Genomic DNA, 25,571 nt, shown 5'->3' on the forward strand with positions numbered 1-25,571 from the left:
GGAGCTGAGACAGTGAGCGTGAGCCCTTCAGCAAGGCGCGTAACCCTCATTTTTTGATGATTATAGAATGATTGTTCTCCACATCCTGGACATATTTAAGCATATATATTCCTTTTTTTTTCACTCCTTTTAAAACACAAAAGACACATTGCCGGTTGATATTTTTTTCTTTTTGCAAAACTGTTACTGTCAGAGAAACCAGGGATAAATACAGACCCAAATGCAGGATAGTGAAAAAAAAAGGTTTATTAATAAATTCAAACACAGACCAGACAAAACAAAGGACAGAACAAAAGACAAAACAAAAAGACAAGGATTCGGCTAAATAATGAAAACAATTAGACACAAGGGACAGGTGTGCAGAGGCGGGAAACAAAAGAACGTAAACAAAAGGCACGTGAAAAAAGTCCGCACCAATCCTGACAGATACATTACACAACAAATAAATTGAACGATAAGAGTTGATCAATATAGTAGTTATGTAATGAATGAAACACTTGGGGGGCCTGTAGGAAAGCAATGGACAAGCAGATCCTGTCATTTTTTCCATGGATATAACATCCATCAGCCCATCCATCTATCCATCTATCCATCCAGCTAACCATCGGTTCATCCTACACAGGGTCACAGAAAACCTGGAGTCTAAAAGGGGACAGGACACAAAGCAACAAACCCATGACAGAGTACAAACACACACAAAAACACACACACACACACACACACACACACCCATGTTCACACACTAAAGAGAATTTTGAGATGCCAATCAGCCATTCATGTCTTTGGAGTGGGGGAGAAAACCAGAGAACTCATAGGCAGGAATCAAACCCACAACCTGGAGGTGTGAAAAATGTGTCATATATTTTTATTGGTTTATAGTTAAAAATAATAATGAGTTAGTTATCAGTAAATCAGTGTTATCGTTATACATTACAGTATATAGCAGCTATAAACTGTGATAACAGTCCACCATCTACTGTAACTTAATTTCTCTCTTGTAGAATAAGACACAGCATTTTCTACACAGCGGTATTACATATAAACCTAATTCAGGTCTTACATTATTGTTACTGCTCTCTCTGTTTAATTTTCTGTTCATCAGACCCGAGTTTCTAAAGCTACTGAGCCCAAACGAAATACCTCACACGGGAACGTCCGACACCGGCATCAGGATCAATTACTCTGAAAATAAACAATGATCCGAACAGTTCACCATAACACACACAGAGCGGCTGTGAAAAGTCCAGCGTCTCATCGGCAGGATGCAAAAGCTCAGGGGAAACATATGGCATCATGGCCCTTTCATGCTCTGTTAGTCTCCATCCAACATTAAAGCTCAGTGAGCAGAGTAATATAAATCAATCAGACATCACAGTGCTCTGGGGTTTAATCCGTATATATAACTGCAGGCCATGTCACACCACTTAAAAGAACTTCAGGCAGCAATCACAACCATTATTATTAGAAAGAAAGAAAAAAACAGCCAAAACAACAATAACCTGCTGCTGAACTGCGTCACAGGGGTGTTGATACAGATATTAAATCTTTAATCTGCTAAACCATGTGTCTTCTGAGCTTTGTTATTAAACAGGAAGCAGGATGTCTGTCTGTTTCTGTTCTGTTCTCTTTATAGAGATAAATGTCTTAACGCAATACAGTGAGAAGTCTTTGAAAATACTCTGAATGAATGCTAGAAGTTTTAATGAATGTATTTATGCAGATGTGTGTGTGTGTGTGTGTGTGTGTGTGTGTGTGTGTATGTGCGTGTGTGTGTGTGTGTGTGTGTGTGTGTGTGTATGTGAGTGTGTGTGTGTGTGTGTGCAGATAGTAATAAGAAAATAAGATAAGATGATAATATAATAAAAATGAATGTTGGAGATGACCATTCTAACCCAAGAACATTAAATTTGAAAAGAAACATCAAGTTTAGAAAACTGACCTGACCACGTGATCCCAAACAATATACATTCTTTAAAACCAATAGAGTTCATTTGGGGTAGAATTGGTTGTTTACTGCTGTATTGCTTTTGGAGACATTTATAATTAGAAAGCGAACAGAACAGGAATACTGAGTTCGCTCCTCTGAAGCTAACGGTTTTCTCTATGCCCCGTCCCATCGTCGGTTTGTTTACCTGATTGTTTTTGCTTGTTCTTGTTGTCTTGTGATCTTGGTTTGTGTTTTTAAACCCTCTTGATAATTTCCAAATCTTATCCCTGTCTACTGAGGACAACATGCTGAGGTACACACTCCAAATTTTAATGATCGTTCATTTTCTTTTGTATCGGTTTACTATTGTTTAAAGTGGTACAGGTCTTAATGTACGGTAATACACTTAATAAAAGGAGTGTATTCGCACAGCTGGATTTAAGAAAAAAATATTACATGAAAATATTATTCATTCATTCATTCATTCATTTTCTACCGCTTATCCGAACTTCTTGGGTCACGGGGAGCCTGTGCCTATCTCAGGCGTCATCGGGCATCGAGGCAGGATACACCCTGGATGGAGTGCCAACCCATCACAGGGCACACACACACTCTCATTCACTCACACACTCACACACTACGGACAATTTTCCAGAGATGCCAATCAACCTACCATGCATGTCTTTGGACCGGGGGAGTACCCGGATGAAACCCCCGAGGCACTGGGAGAACATTCAAACTCCACACACACAAGGCGGCGGTGGGAATCGAACCCCCGACCCTGGAGGTGTGAGGCAAATGTGCTAACCACTAAGCCACCATGCTCCCCATGAAAATATTAAAATTATTAAAATTACATGATTGAGAATCGAGCTGAGAATCAAACCCACAACACTAGAGTTTATAACAGACACATTACCACTGCTCTATTCTACCATATGTGATTTAATATCTGTTAAAATAGAGCAGTGGTAATGTGTCTGTTATAAACTCTAGTGTTGTGGGTTTGATTCTCAGCTTGGGTGTGAGACTGGGGTTTGATTTCATTCATTTGGAATTTATGTTACACAATTCATTCAGATGGAACTGACGGATATATTATATATGTTGTGTGTTTTGGTTGGTTTTCCACATATGATTGGCATGATACCAGAAACAACAACAAATAAAATCCCTCAGAAAAAAACGTGTACATCGATTCTGCACTCGATTCCCTCGTTTAACATCATTTGTCATCATTTGTTTTGTAGCCTTCTGTATTCCGTCCTGTTTTCCTGCCAGGACAAGCCAAGGTTTCTTTGGTCAATAAAATATAGAACCTAATTCATTCAGATGCGCATTCAGCATCTCAGCATCTGTGCTGTACGTGGCATTCCCAGTTCTCTGAGGAATTGAATGACAGAAAAGCGAATGCTCCATTAAAGCATGTGAGGACGCCTGGTCTTTTCATTTTCATTCACTGAGCAGTTTAACTTTGATAATTTAAACAGCAGAACTCCATATGTTTTCCGCAGAGCTCCTGATGGATTTTTTTTGAGGCATTGAAAAGAGAATGAGCAATGATCTGCTTCTACTGGGTTGAATCCAGCTCCCACTGAGAAAATCCCATCACCCTATTACATGAAGAATGCTGGCCAACTTCAAATGAGACAGCAGCACCGTGACGGCAGGAGAACCGGACAGATGGCAGCAGATGGGCGGGAATGAACAAGTAGCCCTCCGGATAGCGGAGTTTGGCACGAGTCGACTCGGTTCAGGAGGACAAGCTCTGGCACTGGAGCTCATTGACCTCTCCAGTGCTGTGAGGTGAATCACCAGAATACTGTTCTGCAAAGAAGTTGTCTGTACTCGTCGTTTGTCAGTCGGAGGTACTCAGAGATGCAAAAACACGCCATAAATGATCTCCTTCTTCTCCATCAAAAAGATCCGGAGTCTAGTCAAAAGCCAGTAGTCCACCCGGACTTAATGAGCAGCCTTTTTCTCATGCCAGGGAGAAACAGAGTGGACGCCTGTCTGCTCATTATGCTGCCCAAATGTCCAGCGTAGAATACATTAGTGTCACCTTCTCACCCTAATTAGCAGCACAGCCCTCTGATGTTTCTGTTTCCTAACAGTAAGAACGTGTTAGACGTGTGAGCGTAGAAATCATCCAGCTTCAGCGCTATTCCAGGCACAACTACAGCCTGAGGGAAAACCCAGACCAAAAGGATGAAAGATGAGGAACTTTCTAGGTCATTACTCATGCTCTGGACTTCCTGTAAACCACAGAATATAGGGGTATGATGCAATAACACTGGATCTGCTTAATGCTCCAAAAAAATCACATCACGTAGAAACCGGAAAGGATTGAAGATCACTAAATACTTCAGAGCTTCGATATTAAGCTAGAATGAAATGTCTCCGATACTCATATTCATAAGCTGCACTTTTTTTATCCATACAGTAGACAGTGCTAGAAGTGAAACGGATCTATTTTGAGCCTTCTTCTTCATATAATCTCATGGAGCCTTTCATAGCCGTGTCACCCCTGACTTGCTTATTAGCGATAAATTAAAAACGTACATATTTCCAAGAATCTTACATCTTTTAATTATCATTCAATTCCATTATTATTTAATGTGAAATCAAAACAAATAGAAAACAAACTCAAAGAATCAATTTCACTCTGATTCAGACTCAATATATTTGACTCACTGGTACATTTTTGATGCAGTAAAACTTCAGACACGTTCCATCATAAGGATGAAAAGAAATTTCAGAGAGATTTTTTTAAAAGAATGAAAATATTAGCCATACATTTCTCAATAGAATTTCAAAATTTTAAATGTAAAATCTATCATTTATTATCTGAATTTATATATCTCTGTAAAAGCACTATACAAACTAAATATAACTGGATTGAATTAAATTGATTTCATTGAATCTGTAGATGTTGACTATTAAAGAAAATTCAAACTATTTAGATTGGTATGACGATATAATACTCATTTCCTGACAGTGACGTCACAGTACACAATACAAGGAACCACACAATTGTGTCACAGCTGAACCAGTGAGTCATTTATGGTGAGTCAGTGTGAATCAAAGTGAATTTTGGTTTCATTTGATGCTGATCATAATTTTTTTTTTAAAAAGAGAGAAATCAAAAGGCTTCTTGTACGGCTGAAAAATTACTTGAAAAAAAAAATCATAAAAATGAAATTAAAATAAAAAACACCTCACCAACTATATGTAGAAAACTAATTTAAAACACTTTACTTATAACTTAGAAGTTCTATATCTTGTGAGCACATGATATTTCTGCAGCACTACAGCTCTGTCTTTTGGCTCCAAAAAAATGTTAACAAAAAATATGGCACGCAATTTCAGTCGATTAAGAGTCAAATTTCAATATACATTTTTTCTCTCTGTAATCGAACCATGCTAGAGGTCACTTGGACGTGGACCGAGACCAGCGTTCAGACTCTTTTAGGTCTGAACCTCTGAGTTCTCACCTGCCTGAAGAACCAGAGCGAGTTGGAGAACAAACCGAGGGTGAATTCAAGCACACTTAACACTTAATACAGCCATAGTGCATGTTGATGAAAATCAATATCTGGTGTGTTTCTTTAGTGTAAAGATGATTTAACAGCTGCTATGAAACGGGAAAAATAAAAGAGTTCCATTCAAAAGTACATCTGTTTCAGCCATCTGGCTTCTCTGTGTGTTTACGGTTCCTGCTAATGTGTATATATGAAAAGAAAAGCTATTCCTACTGAAAATGGAGAATGAGAAATGATTGTTTAGTGCACGTTCCTAGCGTGGCATTCAGATGCCTCTATGTTGTTCAGCATTGAGTCATGTTTTTGACGCTGAATGTGTTTGTGTGGTAAGTCTGAGTGAGTCTGAGTCATCTTTTTCATGGGTTCCTGTCAGAGAGCAACAGTTGCTATGGAGATGGAAGGCATTCATGGTTGAGAGACATTTCCTATAGTGGGCAGAGAGAGCAGCACACGCAGGTACACAATGACTGCTCAGTACACAGCTTGGGGATATCAAACCATGCACAAACATTAAATCAGAGCATTCTAGCGTCTGCTCAGTTGGTGTTCCTACCTTCCTCTTTGGTAGATTGGTGGCTTGTGGACAGTCTCAGACGAGGAGATGTGGACTCTGTACTTAACAGTCCCAGAGAAGGAGGCGTGGCCTCTGTCTCTGTCAGTATGCGTGAAGGAGGCGTGGCCTCTGTATCTGTCAGTATAAGTGAAGGAAGCGTGGACTCTGTATCTGTCAGTATAAGTGAAGGAGGTGTGGCCTCTGTACCTGTCAGTATAAGTGAAGGAGGCGTGGCCTCTGTATCTGTCAGTATAAGTGAAGGAGGCGTGGCCTCTGTATCTGTCAGTATAAGTGAAGGATGCGTGGCCTCTGTATCTGTCAGTATAAGTGAAGGAGGCGTGGCCTCTGTCTCTGTCAGTATGTGTGAAGGAGGCGTGGCCTCTGTACCTGTCAGTATAAGTGAAGGAGGCGTGGCCTCTGTATCTGTCAGTATAAGTGAAGGAAGCGTGGACTCTGTATCTGTCAGTATAAGTGAAGGAGGCGTGGCCTCTGTACCTGTCAGTATAAGTGAAGGAGGCGTGGCCTCTGTATCTGTCAGTGTAAGTGAAGGAAGCGTGGACTCTGTATCTGTCAGTATAAGTGAAGGAGGCGTGGCCTCTGTATCTGTCAGTATGCATGAAGGAGGCGTGGCCTCTGTATCTGTCAGTATAAGTGAAGGAGGCGTGGCCTCTGTATCTGTCAGTATGAGTGAAGGAGGCGTGGCCTCTGTATCTGTCAGTATGAGTGAAGGAGGCATGGACTCTGTATCTGTCAGTATAAGTGAAGGAGGCGTGGCCTCTGTATCTGTCAGTATAAGTGAAGGAGGTGTGGACTCTGTATCTGTCAGTATAAGTGAAGGAGGTGTGGCCTCTGTATCTGTCAGTATAAGTGAAGGAGGTGTGGACTCTGTATCTGTCAGTATAAGTGAAGGAGGCGTGGCCTCTGTATCTGTCAATGTGTGTGAAGGATGCGTGGCCTCTGTATCTGTCAGTATGCATGAAGGAGGCGTGGCCTCTGTATCTGTCAGTATGAGTGAAGGAGGCGTGGCCTCTGTATCTGTCAGTATGCATGAAGGAGGCGTGGACTCTGTATCTGTCAGTATGCGTGAAGGAGGCATGGCCTCTGTATCTGTCAGTATAAGTGAAGGAGGCGTGGCCTCTGTCTCTGTCAGTATAAGTGAAGGACGTGTGGCCTCTATCTCTGTCAGTATGCATGAAGGAGGCGTGGCCTCTGTATCTGTCAGTATAAGTGAAGGAGGCGTGGCCTCTGTATCCACCAGTATGCATGAAGGAAGCGTAGCCTTTGTATCTGACAGTCTGATTGAAGAAGGCATGGCTTCTGTATCAGTCATCCTCAGTGAAAGAGACATAGCCTCTATATCTGTCAGCCTCAGTGAAGGAGGTGAGACCCCAGTATCTGTGAGTCTGATTAAAGGAGGCTTGGTCTCTGGATCTGTCATCCTCAGGGAAGGTGTGTCCTATGTGCCTGTCAGCCTCAGTAAAGGAGGCATGGTCTCTGGATATGTCAGCCTCATTATAGCATAGTATCATCTAAAAGAAGAACACAGTCTTATCTATGGGAAATATCTTACTTCTCTGATATAATGTTCAATGTATTTTTATTTAGTCCAGTATTTCATCATTGCATAGCCATGAAGCTGAAGCCAGACGAATACAATTAGCCCTTAAATCAGTCATTGAGAAAAGGCTAAAGATGACGTTAATGTTCAGAGAGTGTTAAGTGTTCAGACAGCACCTCTCTCACTGCATCTCATCTCGCTAACACCTTCAGCACTCACAACCCTAATAAAGACTTTTATATAACTGGTACTTCATTCATTAGCCTTTGATTTTGCATTAGACTGTCCTTTTGCTCAGTGGCCACCAAATCCTGCAGTGAGTCTCAGTATAGCTAAACGATTTCGTATCAGATGTGAAGAGCTCTTCTGAAAGTAATACGTGTCTCCCGTTCCTTTAACGGGGCTGATTAGCATGATCTTCATGCTCTCTGCAGTTCTACAGCTTCACCGTGCAAAGCAGAGTACTTGCATGAGTAATAGCTTTCCTCAGATCGATGGTCTTCCCACAGCCTGCGCCGGGACCAGACAACAGCTGTAAAACAGCCCCGGTAGAGCTGGCAAGTGCAGAAACGTCCCTCTGTAGATTTACTGCTCGCTGAAGTGCTGTTATTCACTATATAGTACAGAAGCATGAAGGAGCACGAGAGAGATGGTCATCCTTGATCTTTTTTCTCTCTCTGCATCAATCCAATTCCAGTTTCAATCCTGACACGGCCCGGTGACTCAGCAAACTAAGATAGAAAGGCACCTGAATCACACAAGCACACGCGTAGACGCTCACAAAAGTGTTTCTCATACTTTTTACTTCAGACGTTTATGGTCTGCTGATTCAGAGTGAGATTATATCGACACCAGCACCTCATTCTGCGAGCTTGCACTATAATAACTATGATCCAGAGCGTCTGTTCTGTAATCAACTACATATTCCTTTTTTTACTTCAATTCACTGATCTGGTGGGAGAAAATAATCATAACTACTTGCCCCAACAGGGTATGTAAGCACTGCAACATGCTGACCAGCCCCATGGTGCTGGTTAACCGAGTGCTAGCCAGAATCACAGAAACAAATGGGTTTATAGTCATGTTTGCACCTGTGGCTATGGCTTCTTTATTTGAGTTTAGCATGTTGTGCTAATTGATAGCTTTTCCCTGGATTTGGTTCTGTCAGTGTTACCACACCGAACAAAGTCTTTCTCTGTCAATCATGAATTCTAATTAATCCTTCTGAATTTCTGTAGAGATTACTGTAAACATCCAAAAATGTAACCAAGAGCTCCCTGACCAGCATACAGTACAATCAAATCCGGTTCTTCCTAAACTGTTGCCATAAAGCTGGATGCACAGAATCTTCTAGAATATTTTTGTCTAATTTAGCATTATGGACAATCGTCCTTGTGAGGTGCAAACCTGTTTCAAAATGACAATGCGCACAAAGTACAGAACTCCTTGAAGACATGGTATGGAGGTTAACGTTAGAGTGAAAGGAGAGCTGACGTGACATACAGCTTGCTCAAGGGCACCTCGGTCATGGCCGGCCCGAGACTCGAACCCACAACCTTAGGGTTACGAGTCAGACTCTCTAACCATTAGGTCACAACTTAATACAATAAACGGGGAACCGACCGTGTGTTGTTAAAGACAACATACTGTGTGTTATGTTCAGGTGTCCACATACAGTACCTTTGGCCATGTTTGTATTTATCCCACTCACTACATCTGTGGTTTGTTTACAACTTCACAACATCATTAACATTGAGTCATTAAAGCAGCTCATCAACTTTCACATAAAAACACTAATGAGCGGAAGCCGTACTGTATAACAGACAGAGAACAGGTCTAACCTTTCCTCCTGGACTCCCGTCTCACGCTGGATTTGATGCTTGCTTGTGTTTCTTCCTCTGTCGACATCCTCCCGAGTACTGCTTCTTCTTGTCCTGCATGGATTCGCCTCCTAGCTTGGCTACGCTCGGCCCTGCATGCTGCTCTCGTTCTACTTGTTCGCTCTTCTCTTGTTTTTTTTTGTTTGTTTGTTTTTTGTGGATGCCTTTTAGCCCTTTTGGTTCAGGTCTAGTGGCTCACACCTTGTCACAGAGCGAGAGCTCTGACTCAAGCAGCAGAACCTTCCTGTAGGCACTGGGGACAAACAGACAGACAGAAAAGAACATTTCGGATCAGTGCTATCACAGGATGTGACCGTCGAGGATAACTCAGGGTGAAAGTGCTGGATAGTGATTTCAAAATAATCTGAATCTAAAAATAAAACATTCATCACACAGTTTATAGTGGCTCAAGCAGTACTTGTTGATAACAGGGATGGAGTTCAAGCCCCATCACTGCCAAGCTGCCGCTGATGGGCCCTTGTAAGGCCCCTAACCCTCACTGCTCCAGGGGTGCTGTATCCTATGATATAATGACCCTGTGCACTGACGACAACCTCCAAAGTTGGGATATGTGAAGAAAGAATTTCACTGTGCTTTAGTGTATATATGAAAAAATAAAGGATTCTATTCACAAATGATTCTCTTATTGAATCAACACAACACTGGTGTTCAGATTTTTACTCAAAAAGCGTATGAAAACGTTTGAAACATTCTAAAAGATGATGCGAGTTCGAATGAAGCAAATGTCTTAGTTCGTGTCTGACATTCAAGACTGTGACTGTGGTTTTGAGAGGACTGGAAGAACAATGACAGATCTTTTATTGTTAGACACTGAAGACATTTGGCTTTGAGATTTAAAGATACATATGAGGTGATGGATGGTTCAAATGGTCAAAAATATTCCAAGACACCTGACAGGTGATTCTTGTTAGACAGGTGTAACAAGCAGATATCGAACAGGTCAGCCAAGGAAAACAAACAGCACCAGCAGATGACAAAAAAACTGTTAGAGCTTAGAAGAAAAAAACCCAAAACAGTCACTGACATCAACAGAACGTTCCTTAACTCACTGAATCTTTTTCTTCATGACAGAGATGATTTCCAATCTCTCTTACAGCAGATCAGTCTCTGAATCACTCAACTCTTTTGGTATCAACTGAGATTCCCTGCTCTTGTGTTCGGAGGATCTTGTTTTGGATCAGTGAATCTGTTTGGTTATAGATGGTGGATTCTGTTCATTCTGTGAGTCAGTGAATCATTTTGGTCATATCCATGATTCACTCCTCTCTCATTCTGCTTATTGACTGAATCAGTGAATTGTTGTGTTTAGGTGAATGATTCACTTCTTTCTCATTCAACTCATCAGTGTTTGAATGAGAATCTCATGGTCTTGACTGAGATCCATACACTGTAATTCAGTGTTTGAATCATCAGTGATTTTTTTTTATTCGTAATGAGCTTAATGAGAAAGGAGTGAATCTTTAACATGAGCAAAATGATTCACTGATTTAAACACTGACGAGCTAGATGAAAGAGGAATGCCTCATAAACATGACCAAAAAATTCACTGATAAAAACATTGCCAGGGGAATGAGTCATGTACACGAATGAAAGGATTCACTACTTCAAAGAGTTATGAGCTGAATTATAGCGGAGCGAAAGGAGTGAATCATAGAAAATGAACAAAACAATTCACTGATTCAGACTCTCATGAGCTGAACAAACAAAAAAAAGTGATTCTTGGACAGTGTTTAAATCATTGAATCATTTTGTTCATGTCCTTGATTCACTCCTTTCTCGCTCGGCTCATCGCTGACTGAATCGTTGAATTGTTCGTTCCGTTCATGACCGCTCACTGCTCTCACATTCAACCTGTCAGTGTTTGAATCATTAGGGAATCCTTTTGCTCATGAGTGAATCAGTCAGTTATATGAGTCTCTGTATCCTTTCACTGTATGCAGTAGTAGTCGCTTTGTCGGGCTGTGAACAATAAACCTTCTGAACACTTCTAGGTGTTTCTTTTCCTTTGATGATGAACTGTTAAAGATGAAGATTTGAGCAAAACAATTAAACACCTCGATTAACGGTTTAAAAGAATCGTTTCCTGAATCGTTCGGCCAGTGAAAAGACTCAAAGAACTGTACTTCCTAGCAGGTCATCGCTGATCATGATCCTGTCTAGAGGAGGTGCTACACTGACACCTAGATATCGTTTTCACGTGCTCTTGGTTTCTGCTGTGAAATATTTATGCGTGTTAAGACAGCTGGATGTCAGAAAAACGGCATGGAGTCTCTGTAATGTAATTTTCATCAGCAGCAAGGCGGCGACGGCTTATTGAGTTCTGTTAAAAGAACGAGTTAATGCGATGTACGACTGGCGCTAACTAGGTCAGCATGGCGTCCCTGATCAGCTCCAGTGTCTCTGATGATTTGGTGCACAGTTAACAAGCAGCTTCATCTCACTGTGTGTGTGCGTGTGTGTGTGTGTGTGTGTGTGTGTGTGTGTGTGTGTGTGTGTGTGTGTGTGTGTGTGTGTGTGTGTGTTTTTCAGTGGCATCCTGCCTTCCAAAGGCCTCAAGGAAAGAAAACAACTCAAGATCATGTTTTTTTTTTGTTTGTTTTGTTTTTGCTCAATCACATATGAGCTTCTTGATCTTATTATTAAAGCAAAGCTGAAGTCTGCCCTGATTTCTAGAGGGGACACATTTGTCTTTGGGATTAGCACTGTAAATGGAGTGGGATAACCCCTGACAGCTGCTGCTCTTCATATTCGCGAGAGCTCGACTGAGACGTGCATGAGTGGCAGTGGCCTAGTTTGTTCATCTCTCGTGAGGTTCTGTCAGGGAAAATCTGTGCTAGCGCCCGTGCCGTTCCGTGCCGTGTCGCGCCGCGCTCCAGATCACTTCTTAACAAGACTGATCAATGTAGCTGCGAATAGCAGGAACAAGAATCCTTTGACCAAAAATCTTCAAACGTGTCGCAGGGAGGTTTGAATCCGTCAAAAGAGCGATGCTTTTAGACTTTATACAGAATAAAGACATCAGTCGGATGATTGGAAGTTGGATGATTTCTGTGTAAACGTGTAAGAGAAGCGTGTGAGTTTCTCCGCACAATCAAAAGCATGCTGTTCGCTTAACAGTCGCGGGAGGCGACTTTTTTTTTCGTTTGGCAGAAGATAATCCTATATCTTTTTTTTTTCTGCACATCCCGTTAAGCAGTTTCTGGTCTGTTTAAATGTATAAAGAAACAAGAAAGATATTAAACAGTTATCCATTCAGTTCTCGAGGTTGATGAATTGAAACATAATATTAATTCTCTTTCTGCATTTCTTCCTCTTTCTGAGTTCAGGAACTTCAGTCTCTAGACTTCTGTTGGATTGTTCATTGATTCCCTGATGCTTTTTCAATAGCTGGTGAAAAAGAAACGTCGGAAGTCGTGTATGTAAAATGTATTTTTTAAATATATTGTAATTATTTTGCTAATGCTGAAATATGGAAACTTTCTAATCAACATGCCAGACAGGAAATCAATTTCTAACACCACCACTTTGTCCATCTTCTTTTGTCATTGTTGTTGCTTTACACCCTGATCAGTGGAGGAGGAGATTAATAAAATATTTTGAGAAGCTGTGAAATTGTAAAACGTGTGTGTGTGTGTGTGTGTGTGTGTGTGTGTGTGTGTGTGTGTGTGTGTGTGTGTGTGTGTGTGTGTGTGTGTGTGCGCATATGCTGTTGGTTCAGACACTAATGTCAAGTGTGAAAACTCTTCAGCTATTTTTTTTTGTGTGTTTATTTCTGACATACAGCTCAGTAACCTGTACTTTCTTGCACGGTCTAAAGAACTGACTAGAAGGATTTTCTCGAGTGTAATCTCTTGAAATAATGCATTAAAAAGTAGCAGGAACGGAGCTCTTTATATAACCTATGACACGAAAGGCCGGCCCAGAGGCCCGGACGTGTTGTCCAGAATGAACAGCAGATCCTCCGAGCGTGAAAAAAGGAAAGGAAGGATGTGAGCTCTCTAATTAAAGGTGACACGAGGTGAGGTAAAGGAGAGAAGAGCGTGTGCTCAAACAGATTTGTCTGTTCAGCCGAGAAAGAGCTTCGTGAGTTCGTGGTCAGTGGATACAGCTGGTGGAGTCTCAGTTCTTCACGTTTCCTGGGTCAGAAGACCGAAGGTTGACTTTCTGTTGAGTCGTAATGTACAGCTAAGAGCTAAGAGCTGCCGGGAAAGTGCAGATTAGGAAACCCTGATGTTTGAAGATACATGCTGTGTTAATGATATACAGATTTACAGAAAATAATTAAGAATATAGATATTTTTGAATCATAAGGTCTACAATATAAATGAGCTCAACCACCGTTAATGTTGAGTGCACACACAAGCCCGTAGGCAGGGGGGGAGTTCGGGTGGTTCGAACGAAACCTCCATCACTGCCAAAAGTACAGAATTTAAGTCGTTTTTTTTTTTCATGTGATTATTGCCATCATTATTTTAGATAATAGATTAAATACACCATGCGAGTTGTTCTCTACAGGGGAAACAAGAAACAGCACGCGCCTCCCCGTGTTCAACTCAATCAGAGTCAAGAAATGATGATGAAAATAATTATTATTAATACTTCTACGACCTACGTCCCTGACACATGAGGCTGCAGTGTTTCCCAAAGTCTGTAAACTCACAGCATTACAGATAGAAACAGTGCATGCAAAGCAGATCTGGCACAAGAGTGGGGAAATCTGGCCGAGATTTAAAATTAGGTGGAAAGAAATGTAAAAAAAAGTTGGACACGGCGTTGAACTGTAGACGAGTCGTTCTGCAGGCAATAAAACAACCGCTCTGTACAGGAGGAGACGTTCACCTACATTCAACCGAATACACAACCATCTACTGTACGACCTCCCTCAACTCTCCTCTCTGCTCCCTCTTTCTTACTCTCCTTTTATATTCTCCTCTCCTCACTTTATTTCTCTTTATCTCTCCTCTTTCTCTCTCCCTCTGCTCCTATATTCTCCTCTCCTCACTTTATTTCTCTTTATCTCTCCTCTCTCTCTCCCTCTGCTCCTATATTCTCCTCTCCTCACTTTATTTCTCTTTATCTCTCCTCTCTCTCTCCCTCTGCTCCTATATTCTCCTCTTCTCCTGGCCTTCGTCTCTCTTCTCTTTTCATTTCCCTTCTCCTCCCTCATCATCTCTCCTCTCATTTTCCCTTCTCCCTTCTCTCTCCCTCTTCTTCTATTCTCCTTTCCAGTTCTTCTTCTCCTTTCCCTTTACACCAGTCGTATCATGGCTCGCATGTACACGGCCCAAAACACTGCATCTCAAAAGTACTGAACATCTTGTTTTGTGAGTGTAATCAGCAGCTGAAGCCACTGAAATAAAGAGAGGCTTCAGCAGGAGAGAAAAAAAAGCTCCAGCTGTAATGAAAGAGCTCTAACACAAACACACACACACACACACACACACACACACACACACACACACACACACACACACACACACACACACACAGAAAGCCTACCTAATTAAATATCTTGCACTGACTATTCACCTGATTTCTATAGCAATTATATAACCTTCAGAACAAAGATTTTTTTTATTAAAAAAAATAACTCGATTCGGCTCGATAAAAAAAAGTGGCATATTGGAGCTATTGTTAATTTCTTGACACACCACATGGAGCCTCACTGCTGAAATACGCTTACATGAACCTCTTTTATGGGAAAAAATATCCAACCTGAACTTCTTGCTTTATCGGTTTGATAATTAACACATGATCTGTTTTGTGTGTGTGTGTTTGTGTGTGTGTGTGTGTGTGTGTGTGTGTGTGTGTGTGATAATGAGTGTACTTTATTCTGTCCTGCTCTCTGAAATCCTTCAGCTTCCAAAGCTTCAACTTTCATACTAACATGCGACCATCAACACCATCAAGCTTGTTATCGCATCAATAGCTAACTGGTCAAAGCCGAGTCTCTACTGTAACTTGCGTTATTGTCTCTTCGACTCGTTTCTCACAGTAAAACCTCTTCTTACTTACTGCTAATGTTCGATATTGTTGATGTTTTATCCCTCATTAAACACCACTGGAAGCACTATGCTAGCTATTTTCTAGCAAGTGAGAACTCCAAACTAGCAAAGCTCATAAATCCTTAAAGGCAGGGTCTCCGATGTTTGAAAGCCAATGTTGACGTTGACAAATCACCAAAACAAACACTCCCCTAACCCAAATGGGTCCCACCCCTGTATCGATAGCTCCGCCCACACATACATACATAACCCAGGCAACTAACAGAAAGAAACGTGTCTTTATCATAGCTGAAGGGAAGAACAATACAATTGCAGATAAACAAACAAGCAAAAATGACACACAAGCATAATCATGTAAAGGACAAAGGCATATATTAGTTCTGTGTAACAAAGCAAAACCAACGTTACTCACCTATCGGGAAGGAAAAAAGCACCTCGGCGTCTTAAGTAAAGTCGGCCACATATTCACAGGTTGGAGTTTCCCGAGTAAATTACTCCTGAGCTAAATGCTGTTACTACACAAAATGCGGTTGTAGCTGCCTCTCTACATTACTACGATAGAAAAGAGGTGTTATTTGTGTAGTAACAGCATTTAGCTCAGGAGTTATTGACTCGGGAAATTCCAATCTGTGAATATGTGGCCAGCTTCCTGCTCCTTCAGTTCTCTCCAGCGCTGGAAAGCTGATCCTATATTAACACGTCCTACTTCTTGCCTTATCGTAAGCCTTTCTTCGTTTTCTTTTTTTGTTTTTATCCTCCATGTCAATGTTAAAACCGCTTTCTGCTAATGTCACACATGCGCACTGAACACTCTCTCCACCTCATATTGACAAGCCCCGCCCCTTTCTGCTCATTGGCTATACGTTTGTTTTCATTTTTGTTTTGATTTTTGTTTATTATTCGTCCCAACTCAGTTTTCTGAAGCATTTCTCAAAAATCGGAGACCCCGCCTTTTATTAACATTAAGATCTACATGATCTACTATTTCTTATAATGAGGTTATAAATGTTGACATGAATGACAGAATTTCATGTTGAAATAATTCAGAAGTCTAATATTACAGATCTCTAGTGTATGCTTGTAAAGGCTTGAAGTCAAAGGTAAAAGGTTTATAAGCATGGAAGGTAATTGGGTTAGACGCTTGCACGTGATAGTGTCTGCCGGGTTACACACCCAATAAAAAAGGGCATTTAATATTCTTGTTTGAGTGTAATTAAGATTTACACGGCATGTTTGTGCTTTCAGGTCACACCAGACTGATTACATGATGGGCAGCGTGCTGCTGGCGTCTCAGTGTGCTCCTCCATCAGCGCAGTTAATAATGAAAATAATGACCTTGGAGCTGCTGATCGTGTGGTGAGTCCCCGTGGAGAGGAAATCCATCTTTCTACTCATAACACAATCCTGTCTTTACCGTAATCTTTCACTTGTTATCCAGGAACGATTTCACAATCGACTTCACAATAAGAATAATCCGTTAGTAATGAAGTGAAGTGAGGATCTGCCTTTTGATGCAGGTGTCATAAAACAACTTTCACTCCGTTTTTTGATTGTCTTTTGTTTTAGAAGGAACAACAAGAAGAAAGCTAACAGCTTAAAGCTACACAAGAACATAAATCAAAGTGCGTTGAATATTGTAGCATAGTTTAGCTGTTAGCTTTCTAGTATAGTGCAGTGTTGATTTAACAGATTTCAAAAATATTTTTATATTACTTCTGCAATGTCCCTTTAATCTGCTGCCAACGTGAAGCTCATATCACCTGATCTTTCTTTTTGTCCTTTACTGTTAATGCTGGATATGTTTGCTGTAAACCAGACCCCTGACTAAAGGGCTTGGTCTGTTCTAATCACTGTATGAATAAATGAATGAATAAAACATTCTGTTCGAGTGCCTTCCAATAGCTGTTTAGAAACGTGCTGGCTTTATGATTAATGGGTCGTATGTCTTCTGGGGTGAACGCTTGAAAGTAGGCGTGGTCTAGTGTAGATTTCCTTTACTAGGCACTTTCTTCAGGGAGCATTGAATAAATGCAGCGTTTAAACTTTATTTATACTTGGTTACTCGCTCCAGGCTTAACCGCGCTCATCACCGTTGAGCCAGCAGACCTTAAACTAACCTTTATCTACGAAAAAAAAAGATCTCAAATGCTGTTATTAACTATGCACACCATGTCAATTACATCCCAACAAAGATTATTATTGTTGGAGATACAAAACATTATGGTTAAGAAATAATGGACTAGATCCTAGATAAAGTAGTTTACACTTAATATATTTACACCATGCAGGTCCTGACTCCTAGATTCTTTTTGGTCGGAAGGTGTTCTGCACTGTAGGGGACACGGTGGCTTAGTGGTTAGCATGTTTGCCTCACACCTCCGGGGTTGGGGGTTCGATTCCCGCCTCCGCCTTTTGTGTGTGGAGTCCATACCATCAACGGCTTGATCAATGGGACTTGCCTTACAAACGCCAGAACAGAAAGCAGTTCAGTCTTTACATTGTCATAAGAAAAAAGCGGTACAGGTTCTGAACGGTCAAATCGAACTCGTAGCCATTACCTTGAGATATTTAATGAATGCGGACCGTTAATTTTACGATGTACAGAGAAGTGTAATGGCGCTTATGTAAGACACTGAGGCAGCCAATTTGGAGTCCACAAATGAATGAGAATCATAAGTTTTAATCGACTCTACACTTAATGTAGCCGATAAAGTGAAAGCTGGTAGATGAAAGAAATTAGATCATTCCGAAGGCCGTAACTCTTCGTTCGAGCTGTGCGGCTATTCTGCTTTATCCCTACAGGTTCCGGTCAAGTGAGACAAACCGTATGATTAATAGTAGAATTACCCTGACAAAAACTAACTATTTGTCCCACTATTTTGTGTATCAGCAAACCTTTTACTCTGCAATTATAATCATTGACGGATAAAGGGTACGAACTTCATGGAATATTTAGTCAATCGCTGTGGTATAAGAAGTATAAAAAACTTCAGGATGTGCAATTATCAAGTCAGGTCGAGATTACGTATAGACAAATTCTTCACTTCGGTGTAGTAACAAAATCTGCCTCTACGGTTTAGTGTTCACGGTGACATGATTGTTTCATTCAAATACGTCTTCGCATCTGACCTTGTGATGAACAAAGCAGGCAGCTGCCAAAGTCAAAGCAAACTACACTGAGCTGAGCTCTTCTCACTTTTCTCTCTCTCATATTGCACCAGAATTACAAAAGCCCAAGAGGCAGCGATATGGCAGCTTGTCAGTCTCTCGGCCAAGTGGCGTCTTTAATGATTCATTAGTCCGGCCTGTCCAGCCACTGTTGTGACGTTTCTGAAGATCTAAGTGGAGTGTTGAGTTTATGTTCCTGAACTAGAATAGCTCACAGGTACTGTAAGAGTGTTGTATTTGATGGCCCCTCTGTGCTGCCAGAGCCTCGATCCAGTGCCAGACGTCGTGAGCCAAGTTTTCTGAATCCTGTGCCATTTCTGAGAAGCCTTGGGGGGAAAAGGAGAATTAATGCACAACGCGCTCTAGCTCTTCTCCGCCGTATGGTTGGGAAAGTGGATTTCCGCTCATGAGGCACTCTGAGTTTATCGCTTCGACAATCCTAATCTTTGATGCAAAAATCAAAGCGCTTGCAATAAGGAAATGAAGTACACTACATACTTGGACTGGTTCACAGAAGATGCTACTTCTAAAGCCATTCTTAATTGGTTGATTTGGACTGAAAAAGAAAAAAAAATCCGATGCTGTCTCTTTCTATTCCAACTTGGGATTTCTTTGTCTTCACATTATGCAGACTCCATTTATCTTCCAGACAGAATAGCTTAGTAAGTAGGGTTGTTTTTACACAGGTTATGGTAAAAAAAAAAAAAAAAAAAGTAATTTCATGATAATTGCCTACGGGGAACTCAATGCAAATATCAATCGTACTCTATAAAGCTGTGATAAGAGGTGAAAATCCTGTTTTAATTTCCCAGTTAGGTTTATGTTTAACTGTTCTGATTGAACTGCTGAGGAAATTGTTTAGTAGCAAGTGCAGAAAAATCGAAATACGCAAATTTATTTCCCTTAATATCATCAGTAAGTCTGAGGTTGGACTTCTGGTCGAGAGACTCTTACTACATTTATAGTTTGCTGTTAATTCATTAAAGAAAAGCTAAAGAAATTGAACATATCAGCTGTTCTTCAATACAGGCTTTCTTCCGACTATATGGCCAAATGTATGTGCACCCCTGATCTTTACACTAAACACAAAGTTTTCTGTAATATCTCTGTGTGCTAGTGTTATTGATTCCCCTTCACTAGCATTAGAAGGCTTAAACCTGCCCCAGCATGACAATGCCTCTTGCCCAAAGCACAGAGCTCCATGAAAACATGATGCATCGAGGCTGGAGTGGAAGAAACTTGAGATCCCCGAACTCAGCCCCAATGCAATGAACTGTAATATTAAATGCACCCCAGACCTCCTCAGTGTCTGATCTCACTAATGCTTTCATACTGTAGGTGAATAAAAATTTTGTAATAAAAGGTTTATAATTATGCCCTCCAGTGTCACGCAAATGAGGATGAGGTTCACTTTTGAGTCTGGTTCCTCTCAAGGTTTCTTCCTCTTCCATCTAAGGGAGAGTTTTCTCACCACAGTCACCTCAGACTTGTTCATTAGGGATAAACACAAACACATTTAATTATGTCTAATATTAATCTTGAACTTTTATAATACAATAGTCTTTGTATAATATTTGTACTCTTTTTATGTTCTGTAAAGCTGCTTTAAGAAATTGTCTATTGTTAAGAGCTCTATACAAATAAATTTGAATTGAAAATTCATTCATTCATTCATTTTCTACCGCTTATCCGAACTTCTCGGGTCACGCGGAGTCAGTGCCTATCTCAGTGATCATCAGGCATCAAGGCAGGATACACCCAGGACGGAGTGCCAACCCATCGCAGGGCAGACACACACACACTCTCATTCACTCACACACTCACACACTACGGACAATTTTCCAGAGATGCCAATCAACCTACCATGCATATCTTTGGACCGGAGGAGGAAACCGGAGTACCCGGAGGAAACCCCCGATGCACGGGGAGAACATGCAAACTCCACACACACAAGGTGCAGGTGGGAATCAAACCCCCAACCCTGGTGGTGTGAGGCGAACGTGCTAACCACTAAGCTACCGTGCCCCCTGAATTGAAAATTACATTGAATTGAATTATTAACTGTTCAACAGACACATATAGCTTCTTTAAAGGATGAAAGTTATTTCAATTTAAATTGCTTATGTATTTATTGACGTTATTTAAATTGAAAGTCAAATGAATATAAATTCCTAGGAGTGCCCCATAAAAATAGAGGAAGTAATTATCATCTACAATCCTCTGAAAGCAGTGTTCCTCCTACCTTCATTTGAAATCGCTCTCCAAAGCCCGTATTTGTCAGTTCAACTTTCCCTCAGTCTTCAGCTCTATCAACAATAGTGTCAGTGTGTCATTTATTCAATACAACATGGCGATGGAGCTGATTAAGTGTGTCATCCTTTTGTTACTGGAGTCGCATCAGTCACAGGCAAGGGCGAGTGATATGTAGAGATTAAAACACTCCGGGCTGTGCTGAAACAGGAAGACACGGTGGTGTGATAGAGCCGAGTTACTCTCACCACCCTGAAGTTGATTATATTCATAGAGCTGCATGTCCCTTAGAAAGCAATTTCATTTTAATCACAGCAATTTTTGAAAGATTACATTTTTTTTATTTATTGTAGAAAACATCATATTTCTTTGTCTGTTCTTACAATTTAATATTGTTGTACATTCGCTAGTTCCTGTTTGCGCTCACGTTTCAACAGCTGTAAACGTTTGGTCTCTTAATAGAATCTCTTGTATTTAATACAACAAAACAAACAAACAAACAAACAAACAAACACAGCTTGTCATATATCTGAGAAACTGCATGACGTAAAGTCCTCTGTCCTGAACATCTGCGACCGTTACAAAGCTCTGACGCTAGACGGTCCTTCCATAAATGTCAAAGACTGCTACCCCCACCCCTCTTCTGCTCCATAAGCAAAGCTGCGAGCATTGAGTGCACTATGTGTCAAATATTCCATATTTTTTTCTAGATAATTGAATAAGTGCATTGTTGTAGTACTTCTTCTTGAAATTTTCAGAGTGAACACCATACTCACACTGTTTATACTACAAAATGGCATGATGTAATTCATGAGTATGTGATGTAGCACACATCTGCATCAGAATTGAGAATTCAGCACCAGTTTAACTGGCCAGATGTTTTCCTCAAAGAGGACAATCCTAGCATGCAGATGAGTTTTGAGGCGACAGCGGCTACATTGCAGTTATGGGACCTCAGTTCACAGCCTTCTGATCTCCAGCTTTGAACATTTTCTGATCAACAGCTTTGAAATTTGAACATCCAATGTAAACAATGTTTAAACAGTAGCAGTGACGTGACTGAGGTGTAAAATGTCTCCTAACCTGCATGAGCTTAGCATCGGTGAGACAGGGTATTGTTACTGTAGCATTATTGTTGCATATCATGTACATGGCATATTATTATTCACTGCAAGTTTTTTTCTGTGATGTAATTGCACTGTCTTGGGTTTTAATTTACCACCACAGGCACCTCCTTGCACATTTTATGTTCATATTATTGCTGAATAAAAATATCTCATTTTAATACTGATCAACCAAATTAGTAGGTTATTAGAGCAAGAACTTGATACTGGGTATATTGTAGTTGAGTTCAGTCTAAAGAAGCATCTGAGATTGAGCTCGTTACAGGACAGGGATAAGTGTAAAAAGAAACGTGAACTGATATAGACAGCCATCACATGACAACATTGTAAAATTCTCCTAAGGTATATTTTTCGAAACTGAAATACACACTTGCATGTAAACTGTTGTAGGTGTGTTATTATATTTCTTTTTGCTGTTCATAATGTCTCTACAGACATTTAATTTGAGGTTGTACATGACAGGATGTGATGAAATGACAAAACAAATCGCTCCATTTTTGCTCATCAAACATTAAATAGGGACTATGTCCAGCTATGAAGTCAAGACGCGGGACTGTAATTTTGGTTCACACAAACATTCATGAGAATTGATTGGATTTGTTGTTTGCTATTGTCAGTGTAGGGGACAGGTTCAGGACAGGTCCTGGTACAGGAGCACCCTGTCCTGCAGGTCTTTTCTCTGCTCTAACACTTCCATGTCAACTGAGGAAGGGCTGGGAATTTGCTGACCAGTCGTAAACGGTTACAAACCTGTGGGTAGGGTAGGGTAATGATCAGAAGGTAATGAGTTTGAATCCCAGGTCCACCAAAGTGCTAATGCTGGGCCCCTGAGCAAGGCCCTTAACCCTCAATTGCTCAGTTATATAAATAAAAATGTAAGTCACTCTGGATAAGGGTGTCTGCTAAATGCCAGAAATGTAAAATGTAAATTGGTGTTGAATATCAGTAGTAGGCAGATACTGGCATGAAACTGGGTTTGTTATACATGATATAGCCAACGCTATTGCACACCTGACCATCACACCAATATGTGCTTCTTCATTCATTCATTCATTCATTTTCTACCGCTTATCCGAACTACCTCGGTTCACGGGAAGCCTGTGCCTATCTCAGGCGTCATCGGGTATCGAGGCAGGATACACCCTGGACGGAGTGCCAACCCATCACAGGGCACACACACACACTCTCATTCACTCACACACTCACACACTCCGGACAATTTTCCAGAGATGCCAATCAACCTACCATGCATGTCTTTGGACCGGGTGAGGAAACCGGAGTACCCGGAGGAAACCCCCGAGGCACGGTGACAACATGCAATATGTGCTTTTTGAACGTCAAATTTCCAATGTTTTTTGCCTTTGCTGTTACAATAAGCTCCACTCTTGTGAGTGTGGCTGTTGGGATTTGAGCATTAATGAGATCTGCTACAAATGTCAGATTAGGAGGTCTGGGATGCAGCTAGTGTTTCAGTTCATTTGTATGAACTCTCGAGTTCTTCCACTCCGACTTTGGCAAACCATGTCTTCATGGAGCTTGCTTTGTGCACAGGTGCGTTGTCATACTGAAACAGATTGGGGCCTCTTAGTTCCAGTGAAGGGAGATTGCAATGCTACAGCATGCAAAGACATTCTAGAAAATTCTATGCTAGCAACAGATTAAGGAGGAAATATATATATACATGTGATGGACAGGTGTCTACATACATTTGGCTGTATATTGTAATTCTAACACCATCTCATTGCTGTATGATTCTGTGTAGAGTATCTGGGCATGTTCTTTTCATGGGATTCCTCCAGGTTTACTGCTTTTCTCCAATCTCCGAGTAGCTGGAATCAGGGGCGCCACTAGCAATTTTGGGCCCTATGAAAGAAAATGAGACTGGGCCCCCTACCACACCCATATCGCACCAAACATACAAGCCTCTGGGGGTCCCAAAAGTGTGTGGGGCCCTTAGAATTGTCCTATCTTTTCCCCCCTTAGTCTTATTGGCACCCCTGGCTGGAATTGTTTGTGTGTGTGTGTGTGTGTGTGTGTGTGTGTGTGTGTGTGTGTGTGTGTGTGTGTGTGTGTGTGTGTGTGTGTGTGTGTGTGTGAGAAAGATGCCCTCTCATTTTCCAGCCTCACACGAGTGTTCCCATTGACTCTGGATACACCAAGACTGATATTTTCCAAACCAAATTTTATGTGATTAGTCCATGCCAATGTACACAACACCTGTAATGATCTGCCATCTCTGTATGTTCTTTAAGGAACATATTAAGGAACGTATACTCTATCCAACACCGGTCAGACCCGGCTCTATCAACGAGCATCTCTGTTTATTTTTTGGTCTTCAGATTAAAATGGACCATTTGAGGTCACATGATTTCTGATTTAAAGCTGTTGGACAACATCCATTCCGTCTGTCTGATGTGTTTCCAAAGCATTTTGTAACAGTGCAAAGACCTGACAAGAGATCTTTCACCATTTTGATCCTATCATGTCCTTACTCAAAGAGTTGATAGGAAGAAAATAACGTTATAAAACCCCATTAAAGCAGTTCTGCTCTCTTTATCAGACAGGTTCCTCAGGTTATAAAACTTTCATATCAAGCGTGACATGATATGAACATGACATGGTATGAACAAAACAAGAAACAATCTGAAGAAACCCCTGTAGACATCGTTTGATTTTCTGAGGTAATACCATACCTGTAGCTTACTCACCTCAGCATCTGGGACTTTTCCTTCCCAAAAAATAACTCCGTTTTCCGTTTATTAACTCATCCTTTGGATTCATTTGAAAGTTAATTCCATAATCCGTCCATATCTCTCCGATAAACCAGAATAAATCTTTGTTTATTTACATTTTCGAGAGAAATTGTATGTACATCTTCACCTCGCGCTCTGTGGCTAAAGTGGCTTAGTGACAGTTAGCGCCTTCCTCTAGACTGAAGGTTTGAAAAACCGGCACGCGCGGCTCACAGCGTCTCTTGGCAACGCTGCAGCGGTTTGATGCGATAACGAGGCGTTATCTATGGAAGGCCATACGTCTCATAAACACTACAAAATATGTCTAGCAAAATAAAGCGTCACTAAAATAAAACAAAGCGTTAGTATGTGCCACTAACCCTAGATTCACACTCAATGCATATGAAGAGCACACTTTGGTTTCTTTGAATCCCAAGATAATTCTGTTTTCCTTTACTCGATTTCAAAGTATGGTATTTGATGATCGCTAAATTTGCATTTCTATTTATAATGAAGTGAAATAAAGCCTAGCTGAAGATCTACTGAAAACTCCCACTAGTAACCCAACTCTATTTAGGCATATGCAAGATAGCGGTTATAATTAATAGCGACATTGCTGTAGCTAATCGCATCCATGCTTATATTTAGTTTGTCATGTAATCTTGCATATATATAATAATTCCATAAACAACAACAACAAAAAACTTTTGACAAATGACAATTATTTATGTTATTTATGTTATTTATATTGTGTTAATTATGTGACATTTCAGACGTTGATTTGTACAATCCAGTTTAAAGGTGGTTCTTA

The 25,571-nt window shown here is 40.8% G+C and overlaps 1 protein-coding gene across 1 annotated transcript in view; it reads right to left on the bottom strand.

Moving 5' to 3' along the window:
• Positions 1–25,002, bottom strand: part of dab1b (DAB adaptor protein 1b) — a 39,864-nt gene extending 14,862 nt beyond the window's left edge. The window contains exons 1-2 of the mRNA XM_027155690.2: positions 24,737–25,002; positions 9,422–9,713 (exon numbers count right to left, since the gene is read on the bottom strand). Of these exons, the coding sequence (XP_027011491.2) occupies positions 9,422–9,488 (67 nt within the window). The 5' untranslated portion in view covers positions 9,489–9,713; positions 24,737–25,002. The remainder of the gene's footprint in view (positions 1–9,421; positions 9,714–24,736) is intronic.
• Between the last annotated feature and the right edge of the window lie 569 nt (positions 25,003–25,571).

The sequence above is a fragment of the Tachysurus fulvidraco genome, chromosome 1 (assembly GCF_022655615.1).
Source record: "Tachysurus fulvidraco isolate hzauxx_2018 chromosome 1, HZAU_PFXX_2.0, whole genome shotgun sequence".
Lineage (NCBI taxonomy): Eukaryota > Metazoa > Chordata > Actinopteri > Siluriformes > Bagridae > Tachysurus > Tachysurus fulvidraco.